Source organism: Neltuma alba, unplaced genomic scaffold (genome assembly GCF_004799145.2).
Source record: "Neltuma alba isolate B1F8T4 unplaced genomic scaffold, ASM479914v2 tig00012546_pilon, whole genome shotgun sequence".
Lineage (NCBI taxonomy): Eukaryota > Viridiplantae > Streptophyta > Magnoliopsida > Fabales > Fabaceae > Neltuma > Neltuma alba.
In genome coordinates, this window is record NW_021637007.1 from 114,168 (window position 1) to 125,202 (window position 11,035).

The 11,035-nt window shown below is 33.5% G+C and overlaps 1 protein-coding gene across 1 annotated transcript; it reads left to right on the forward strand.

The window, feature by feature from the left end:
* The first annotated feature begins 4,480 nt into the window (after window positions 1–4,480).
* Window positions 4,481–10,583, forward strand: LOC114728539 (MADS-box transcription factor 23-like). The gene is made up of 8 exons (XM_028915450.1): window positions 4,481–4,662; window positions 6,846–6,927; window positions 9,533–9,594; window positions 9,744–9,843; window positions 9,940–9,981; window positions 10,068–10,151; window positions 10,358–10,482; window positions 10,568–10,583. The coding sequence occupies exons 1-8, from the start codon at window positions 4,481–4,483 to the stop codon at window positions 10,581–10,583; spliced, it is 693 nt and encodes a 230-aa protein (XP_028771283.1).
* The last annotated feature ends 452 nt before the right edge of the window (window positions 10,584–11,035 follow it).

Below are 11,035 nucleotides of genomic sequence, written 5' to 3' on the forward strand. Positions count from 1 at the left end.
TTACTTGCCCATATATTTTTCTATACAATTTACAGAATTATAACAGGTATCTCTGCTCTTCAACCAGTCCACATTCTTCTTAAATAACCTTCTTGTCCTTCTAGCTACTAGCCTTCACTGTTCATCATAAATTGGGGGGTGAGATTCTGAAGAATCCCCGTAGTAGTAATTTCCATCAAACAAATGTGCAGATCACATAAAGCATGCAAAACAAGCCAAAGTGGAACATAACCTTGCAAGCTAATGCAATTAAGCATTTATGCGCAATGACAGATAGAAAAGCTAAATAAATAATGCTCACATACCTGGCAATCACTGCCCCATGTCTATTAGACAAGCTGAATAAATAATGTGCTAATAATTGGCAATCACTGCCGCGCATATAATTGGCAATCACTGCCGCGCAAATAATTGGCAATCACTGCCGCGCATATAATTGGCAATCACTGCCGCGCATTTAATTGGCAATCACTGCCGCGCATTTAATTGGCAATCACTGCCGCGCATATAATTGGCAATCACTGCCGCGCAAATAATTGGCAATCACTGCCCCATGTTTATCAGCTGCACGTGGTCACGGCTAAAAATCCATGCAAGGAATTAAGGATTACATGTTCTCATGCTTTAGAAAAGTAATATGGCACAAACAGACATGCAGCAATCATACACAAGTGTAAGGTAGGAAAGAACTACTACCTGGACGGACTCCCTCCAAATCAAACCTTACCGTTCTCCTTTCTTTCTGCTTCTTGGTGGGCTTGAGCAGATATCAAAACCTATTATTTTAGTAAGGGTAGGTTAATGCTTGATCCAACATAATTTATACATTAAATAACTCTCTTTAAATCCCAATCTCTTTCAATCTCTACCCTCACTTAATAGTTGGTCATCCTGGACAATTTTTCTTATTTGAACTATTATCTTTGGAACGCTTCCTTCCTTATCTCAACCCATAGTATTACCTTACTTAGTAACTAGCATCTCAATCAAACTATGCCACGTCCCTAAAACATACCAGCACCACTTCATTTGAAGTTTCTAAACTCAATTTAATAACCTACAATACTTGTTCAACAACTGGAGATACTAAACAGTAACTATATATATTGAGTTTTCATTACAGCACATCCCTATACACATGTATGTTTATATCTCCAATGATTCACATAACCTTGCACTTAATCTGGAAATATTTTCCAAATTTACGAACATACTTGAACATTCATAATTCAACCCACTAATATCTCTCTACATTTGAAAACTCAACTATATGTCCTCTATCTTTGACTTCTAATTTTAATCATTTGAATTCAAATCGAGCAAGTTCAAATTCTTTCAACAATGAAATAGCACCCTTGAATGTTTTCAACGTGCTTATAATTTATAATAACAACATTCCTTTCTTACTGATATGAAATTCCAGCTTCATAAGCATCATTCTATCCACCATTTGAAAGTCCCCAGTTTAAAATTACAGTTCCTCTTGAAACCCACTTGCCCGAAAATACTTTCCATATATCTATATATATAATTAAATAATTGCCTTGTGATTTAGTTTCAGCTCCCGCATCCTAACATTAACATCACGCCACATTCGGCAAGTCTGACATTTTCCAGATTGAAATATACTCCCAAAATAATCACCAAGTCACCAAAAGAAGTCAACGTTGTGCAGTCCCATATATATATATATATGTGGCATAATCTCTCTTCAATTTCATTAAAACCGACGCTAAAATAAAAACAGAACATAGAGTTAAATTTTAGATCACAGACCCAATTTTTTAGACAGTCATAAACCAGAAAAATCATTCACATGGAGTCCGAACCAACCTCTAAGATCTTCACCCGAATATCATCATCAAGATTCTAATCCACCTAGAAGTTTGACAGCACCGAGAAGGAATCAAAGGTCTGACTTCAAATCTTATAAACCAGAGTCAGTCAACCAGGAAACAAAGAAGTAATCAACATGCAACTTCGTATTCATGTATTACACGTTTCCTCTCTCCTAATACCTCAAACCCGATGCCTTTTAACCCAGAAATGCCATGCTCTGTTCGGAAATCATGAAACAGCGGTAATAGTAACGTGTAGGCTGGAAGATTAACGCTAAACACTTCCATCTTCTCACAAAACGCGATTCCATCACCTATCCTCCACTTTCCCTCACTTCCTCTCACTAACCCGAACTCAAACCCATCATCAACTTCATATTCAGCCTCCCAAAGCAGAAAATAACGATGGAAGTGTGCTTAAGAGACTCACCTTGATCAATTAATCGGTTTGCATGCAATAGAATCACCTCCGATCACCTTCTCGCTGGTAGCTTCTTCTGCGTTCTCTCTCTCGTTCTCTCCCTCTACGTTGCAGAACATAATGAGATGAAAAAGGAGGGTAGGATCGGTCTGGAGGTTAAAGAGACAGAACACGTGGATGACCAGCTGATAATTGAGGGAGTGAATCAGGTGGCAAACAAAGAAGGCAGCACGTGTACTACATGGTTGCTGAGTCATTTTGCCCTCCTAAATAATTATTCCTCCAATCTTATTCCTTCTCCTATTTTTCTGAAATATAAGATATATCTAGAAATTAAATCAAAATATCATAAATGGATTTTTCTTATCCATTAGCTTCTTTGACCCATAAAATAATTTTCCTAAGAAAATAACCCATTTTTCTATGAAAATAGCTTTAAAATCATCTAAGCCAGTTTTTGGGGAATGAACTTTTCCAAAATATTTCTAAACCTTGAAAAATCAATATTCCATAATTTTCCCCAATTGTGATTGAGCTATTAAATAATTTTAATGAACTTTCTCTTTTCTACTCATCCTGAGTCAGAAAATTCGGGATGTTACAATCTTCTTGATTAGTTTTTAAATTGCCACTCTTTCGTCTAGGTAGTCTAGCTACTAAATATTCAAAGCTAAGGTATGAGATTCCATTATTTTTTATGTTATGATGATTTGAATTTTGAACATTTATTTACGCTAGCTCCGTACGTACGTAGCTGAACTTTTGATTTGATTTTTTTTTTAATTGATAGGTTTGGAGAAGTTAATGTTGATGTTTCTGTTGAGATATATAGAAAATCTTACGGTGACCATGTTGTCTAAATTTCGTTGGCAAAGAGCATATCATATTTGCTTCATACAGAAAAATAAAAAATTGAATCCCTAACCGTTTGCTTTATGAACCCAAACTCTTACTACTCATCATTTAATTGTCAGAGTTTTCCTTGATGTTAGGCTTATATATAAGACTTAAAATTCAGTAGTTACTGAATAGATAAGATTATCTTATTAGAAGCCATAGCGGACATGATTATTCATAGGCTTAAAAGGATTAGTAATATTAATCAATGAATTAATGCCATATATATTCGTGAAATAATCGAATGCTTAAAAGGATTAAATTGCAATTTTTCGGGTCTTATTTTGAGAATTTGTTATGTTAAAGGACCTAAGAAGCATTTGTTAACATTTAATCTACAGCGGGTTGACTGTGCTGACTTGAGAATGGAAATATGGCTTTTTTATTTTCTTCTGATTATGGTTGATATAATTTTTAATCTGTAAATTTAGACCTATTTAAGGTTTAGTTCATCAAATTTTAAATCTATGATTTTAATCTGTTTTAAAACGTTAGTTGTCATAGGTGTAATGGTGTTAAAATCTACTAATGTTATAAATAGTATTAAAGTGATGACGTGGACTCACAAGATGGCAAATAATTAGATCTTACGTAGATAACAAAAAGAAAAAAAGAACCGATCCTCAAACCACAATTTTTGGGCCCCCATTTTTCTTCCTCGCTGTTTGTTTCAGGAGCTATTCACTATGTTACATTCCGTAGTCCATACAAAATCCAATTAAGTGCCATCTAGTAAGCACAGATTACCACTTTTAACATCATGGATGAGTTGCATTTTCAGTGACTAACATTTTAAGACAAACTAAATTTAATAAAACCATGAGTTTAAAATTTAAGTAACCAAAATAAAACAAAACGCCTGTTATATAAAAGAATATCAAAAATATCGACTTTTGGGGATTTCTCTGACGGTCAACCTAATCCAAACTTGAGCGCGTTTGGTTTGGGACCAATGGCCAATTCCTTTAAAAGAAAACCACTAGCGGTTTTTTCATTTACCGAAAAACCAGAAACCGTTTTTTTTTTTTTAACCCACATGAAGCTTTGCAAATATAAGAATTCAAAGGGCATCGCTCATCAAAAAGCCTCTCTCATTAGGACATTACCAAAGAACCTAGTCTCCTCCTCCTTCTGTTTCTTCGTCTTCCTCAATTGCTCTGTGAGTTCCGGCTTGCCGACTGCACACACATATGCGCTGTTTATTACAATTTTTATTATTTTTCTCATTATTTATTTATTTTTGCACTTTTATCTATGGTTAAGAATGCCATTAATTTGATGAATATTGTTTTGTGTGGCTGATCTGACAGGCCAAGTTGTAGTAATGGGGAAAGCAAAGATTGAGATTAAGAGGATAGAGGATTCAGCAAACAGGCAAGTCACTTTCTCAAAGAGACGAAGTGGGTTGCTTAAGAAAGCAAGAGAGCTCGCGATCCTCTGCGACGCACAGGTTGGGGTGCTTGTGTTCTCTAGCACTGGCAGACTCTACGAATATGGAAGCTCCAGGTTCCTCTTATGCTCATCATCATCATCATCATATCACCAAGAGCATTAGTTGTTTTTTTGGGGGGGGGGGTATCATTAGAGGTTCCAAACCCTACGTTCCTCTTTGTTCCCACCTTCTTAGTAATAATAATAATACCATCATCATCACCACCACCATAAAGAGTACTAGAGGGAGGTATATTAGAGGCCTCAAATCCTAGGTTGCAATTGTTCCCACCTTAGTACTACTAAGAATATCTGTGCTTTTGTCTCCTTTTGATCTAAGTAATTGATCTGCCTTTAGATCTGCTTCTTTTCTTTTTTTTTTGTTTTTTTTCCCCTTTTTGAATCATCCCAACATAAAATGTGATGATATCCGGTCAGATATACAGTGTGGTTCTTGGTACTATAGAAGAAATATACTTTATCCATTTTCTTATATCTTCCTGCTTGCGTACACACACACACTACCTCCTATTCTAATTATAAGACTTCATTTGTAGATTACAAACAAGGTCTTATAATTAGGACCGGAGATAGTATAAGAGTATCTACAAGCTTTTAAATGATGCTCTAGATTTGTCTGTTTAACTATTCTTTTTCTCCTCTTAATTATATGGTTGCCTATAGGTTTGATAGAATAATATCAGAAACTCCTCGTTCTGCTGGTTGATCTTTCATTAATTCTTGTTTGTCGCCTTTTCTCTCACTTGTGTTCTTTTTACAGGTCATTAATAAAACCTAGCTTCGGTTATAAATAAAACTTTAAAAAGCTGTGCATGAGATAGTATATATGTAACATATGATAAATAAAAGATTTCAAACTACAATCTTCTGATTGAACATGGCCTGGGTTAGCGGTACTTAGAGATAATTGAAGCTAAATTTACAAATGGATAAAAACAATGCAGTATTTGGTAGTTTCTTCCAATCAATCAGAGCATCAAAGTTTTGAATGAACCTTTAATAACTAATTCTTATTCAATACTGCCTCCAGGCTTAAAGATAAAATCTAGTTTGTAATCCACGTCAAACACAAATGGAACAATTCCATATGAACATCTATCTAAGCTATGGACAGCTCATATCTCATGCTCAAAAGGTTGCCCTAAAAATTTGCCGAGATGATAAAATAAACCACCAACTAGCTAAAGAATAAGCCCAAAATAGGAAAGATTTAGGATCTTTCTGTGAACAATTTGGATTTCTACGCTACGAAAAGCATAAGCCCAAACTTGAAATACATAAAAAGAGTCATCATCTTAGCCAACAGAAAAATCTCTTCTTGGCATTACAAGTACAAGTGCGAATTACACCACAAACTAGATCTTTTATTTAGAGCTAGATATCATAAGAAATTATAACGACAATCTTTACAAATATGCCCTAATTACCTTTGGGCTAACTAATTTGTATTTAATTAACTTTGAGTTTAGTCTTGCCAGATGATGGTGATACATCTAAAAATGCTCTAGATATTTTGTAGCACGAGATACACTTTGGACTATAGAAAGTGATAGAATGTGACTTGTAATAGGAATAGGGTTAGTATTATTTATACTATGAACAATATCTTATGCGGATATATGTGTTGTGCACAATAATACTTATCCCAATAGGGGTCTATTTGTTTCAGCTCATTTAGTGAAAAGAACAACTTATTTTTCTCAACCAAAAAAAAAAAACTTTTTAAGAAATTTTAGAATGTTTGTTTAAATGTTTAAATGTTTGAGAAGCGCTTCCTATGCGTAACATCCAACTTTTAGAAAAAGTTTTAAAATTTTTGGTCTTTTCAGGGTACACTAAATAATGGGCCACAAGTGATTCTTAAATGGCCGAATAGCTCTGATAAGTGACCTTAGAGTAAAACGTTGTATTATACAAGTGTATGGGCACAATAATCTCGTTGTTTGATTTAACACAGTCTTCTAATATTATTGAATGAATTATGATGCATACATATACGTATGTATATACATATCTGAATGAATATTAATTCATGTTGTTTTTTGTTATTTTGGGTCAAAAAGTATGTTTAAGGCTTGTTAGGCTAAGTGGATCTAAATGTGTAGGAAGGAAATAAAGTTTTTTCATAGAGTCAAATCACTTAAAATGTTATCTGAAACATATATTCAGGGTACAATAAAGGATTGCATTACAGATATTTACATAAACTTGATATCCATGTGCTTGATTTATGGCAGCGTGGAGTCAATTATTGACCGCTATAATAAACAGAAAGATCATGAACACAATCCGCTTGTGAATCGAGCTTCAGAAGCCAAGGTATACTAAGTGTTTTTGAGGTCAAATTTCTGCATAAAAGTCATGTGTAGTTACTAGAAATTCATAAATCATATATAATTCTCATTGTTAGTTTATATATATTTGCAATTGTCAGCACATTTTATATTTAACTCCAAGGATGATTACACAACAGAAAGAGAGAAATAAAAGGGAGGGGAGGATTTAGAAGCAAGAGAAAAACTATAGAAAAATGGAAACATTAATTCTAGCATAGAGGGAAAAAAATATGAGACTTAGAAACTATAAGGGAAGCACCAAGTCAAATACATGATCTAATGATATTACCATAGAAACTGAAGTGGTTTAGAGAGAAACAGAGGTCAAGGAAACATGAGAGAAGAGACAAAGAACTGCATTCTATATATTGAATTTTCAAGTTACACATCCATACTCATTGGCCACACTTGTAAACACACAAACGTCTCAACAAAGCAACTGACTAAACCAATATGTGTTCCCAACTGACTTAAACAACATATGATTGTTGTTAGAGATATGATGCATTTAATAGAGTAAACTGGAAAGTATAGTTTAAATTCTTTTAAGCAATACTGATGATCTAACTACCTTTTCTTAGTTTTGATTAGGAAGTTAGAAGTGATTTATACATAGAACCAGTCCTTTTTTATGTACTCTGTCTGGCCTTTTTTTATAAGAAACATTTTCTCACATAGGGTGGGTCTTATGTATAAGTAACAATTTGGGTTTGTCTAACAATTTAATGCAATTTTTTCATTTCTACATCCAGTTAATTGCATGTTTCTCTCATTTCTTTTTTCCACTCATTTTCTCTGATGAAGGTATTCTTGAACAAAAATTATACTCCTCTAATCCTATTTATAAGTAACTTTCAACATATGTTATACAGACCAAGAAAAATCTTAAATTTCATTAACTATCATTTAAAATTCAACAAATTTTTAACTTTATTCCTATTTAATGTACATTATACCTCATGTGAACAAAGTTAACAGAATAATAAATGAAGAGTAAAATTATACACTCATACAAAAAATTTCTCTTAGGGCCTATTTGGTTTGAGGGGAGGGGAGGGGAGGGGAGGGGAGGGGAGGGAGGGAGGGGGGGGGGGTAGGGGAGGGAGGGGAGGTTTCATCCTCACCTTGTTTGGTTTGATTAAAAAGGAGGGGAGGGGAGGGCATTTAATGATCCCTTGTTTGGTTCAAGGAGGGGAGGGGAGGGATAGTAATAATCAATTTACCATTTTACCCTTACATATTATTTATGTTTTTTATTGATATATTATATAAATTAATTTACATTTTAATTTAAATTATATAATTTAATAAAAATTCAGTCTTATCATGTTAATATGTGTATTAAAAAATTGGTATAGTAATTTTTTATTCTAATTAATATAATAATATATTTAAAATAATCCAATTAACAAATTTTATATGCTATAAGAAAAATAAAATTTTATTTTCTTTAGGCTATCTTTTTTCCAGTTTTAAAATATATTTAATAAATAATATATTTATAAAAAACAATTAATTTTATAATATTATAATTTTTTATTTAAATATTTTTTATTTTTAAATAATTTTTATAATATATTTTTAATTATAATAATGTATATATTTTTTATTTTTTTACTTAGGATAATATATTTTTATTTGAAATAAATATTATAATAATATATTTTATGGGTAGAAGTGGAATATTAAAAAAGCCATAAGGGCATAATGGTCCAAAATTTTGGCTCCCCTCCAAAAACCCCCAATTTGGAGGGGAGCCAAAATGGGGGGAGGGGAGGGGACATTTTAGCTCCCCTCCCCTCCAAAATTTTTAACCAAATGAGGGGAGGGGCTCATTTGCCCTCCCCTCCCCTCCCCTCCCCTCCCCTCCCCTCCCCTCCAACCAAACACACCCTTAATGCCTTGGAAATATTATCAAAAAATGTCTTCTCTCTTTACCCTTTAAATAGGATCAGAGGAGTATCCCTTACACATTTTTGGCTTCTAATCATGTCTAACTAGCATTTTTATTTGTGTGATTTGGGTGGTTGTTACTTATAAGAGGACCAAAGGGAGTAATACACAATCCGAAACACAAACCTCTGCGCCCTCTGTTATGACCTTTCATACAACCTCCTATTTTGTTCTTCTTTTGGTATCTATTACTCCCTCCATTTCTATTGATTAAAGGATAAAATTACCTAATTCTCAGACACAAGTTAAGCTAAATTAATTCATGTCTTAAACTTCTATTTTTCTAGTTCTACACTGGTACAAGCCCTACGAAATCTTATCTTGTAGATAGAAATTGAGGGAGTGTCATAAGTTACATCCTACAAAGGTTTTTATGGTCCTTTAATATACTCCTTTTTAAATCTTAAATATATGTCATGTCTAACTAATTTGCATGTATTAAGAAAAGTAATCGAACAGTCGTTAAAGAATCAAAGTTGTCATAAAACTACCCCTATTAGTTCCACTAAATCCCCCTATCACATACTCCATCCATCTCCAAATATAATAAACGAATTACTACTTTTCTCATACCTTCTTCCATTGCATCACTCCTTATTGAATGTAACAGTTATTTCTGTTGCTGCACTTGTTAGTTTTGGCAGAGAGAAGCAACGATCTTGAGGCAAGAACTTCAACAGTTGCAGGAATTGCACAGGTACAAAATGTTGAACTCGCTCAACTATCATACAATCTCTTCAAAATTAAATGCAATATGTTCCGATTTTCCCCCCTTATAATGTATTCTGAAAATAAATGGAACAATTTAGTAAACCAGAAGGAACTTACTTCCTTTTCGACATGTAGGCGAGTCACGGGAGAAGAACTTTACGGTTTGGGAATTAACGAATTGAAAACTTTGGAAAATCAACTAGAGATGAGGTTAAAAAATGTCCAGATCAAGAAGGTATGATAGATAATTTCGATTCATATCTGCGTTCAATTTAGCATGTAGCAAATATATATGATAATAACCTGAACTTGATCATTAATTTGTCTGTAGGAGCAAATTTTAACCGATGAGATTAAAGAGTTACAACACAATGTATTCAAGAATTCTGGTTCTGATCTTGCCACCATGTAAGAAAGGACTCCCCACAATTTCTGAATAACTTATTTATTCTATTTCAGGGACATGAAATTCGCCACCAAAATGTTCAACTCCACAAAACAATAGAAGCCATTAGTAAAGAAAATGCAGAATTACAGACAAAGGTGAGTTGATAAAACACATTTATCGAATTAAATCATGTAATAAAATGTACTAGAGATCAAGAAGGTTGCCTTCAATTCCACAACAACAAAGGAGGCAAGAGGAAGACATCATCTATATAGTGAGCCTGTATTACTTATTTAAAAGCTAAATGTTTCAAGTTTTCTTTCAAAGTTTTCACAGACTTCGTCCCCGCCCCTTTCCTTAGGTTTCTGAAGCAAGGGTTGTGAATGAGGAATATGGGAATCCTAATCCCACATGCACTATCCATCTTCAGCTAAGCCAGCCACAATCTGAATCTGATGAATCACCAGCCAAAGCAATGGAGCTGGGGTATATCACATTCCTTAAATTGTATGTGTATATATTACGCATTCTTTAGAATTACAACAACTTAAGCACTTAATTTTTATGACAGATTAAGGCTGCTTTAGCACAAACTCTGACAATCTAGGATTCTCAACGCCATGCTGCCACCAACTTTCCCATAAGAGATGTTTCATCATTGTTAAGGAGATCAAACATAATATATTAAGGATATGTCTCTGTAAATTTTAGACAATGACACTATCAAATGTGACCAGTGTTGAATTATTTAGTTTTCAGATTTGTTGTGATCAAATTAATAGATTTGATCTGTTTATTACCCTTTGATGAAATAGCCATCATCATAAACCTCCCGCCTTCAATCATATTGTTGCTGATATTTTCTTCATGAAGATTGAAGACATTAACAATTATGGCAATCTAGGGGAAAATAAACTTTTACATTAACATATCGGGCGCGAAGTATACAACTTCTATGCCAAAAAAAAAAAAAAAACAGAGCACTTATATTAATACAAAGTTGAACTTGGTGCAAAAGATTAATATTAAGGTAAATAAA

Excerpts from the sequence above, each read along its gene's own strand:
- LOC114728539 (XM_028915450.1), top strand. The coding sequence starts at position 4,481 with ATGGGGAAAGCAAAGATTGAGATTAAGAGGATAGAGGATTCAGCAAAC. Across the intron at positions 4,663-6,845 it reads TACGAATATGGAAGCTCCAG|CGTGGAGTCAATTATTGACC; the intron begins GTTCCTCTTATG and ends GATTTATGGCAG. Across the intron at positions 6,928-9,532 it reads ATCGAGCTTCAGAAGCCAAG|TTTTGGCAGAGAGAAGCAAC; the intron begins GTATACTAAGTG and ends TGCACTTGTTAG.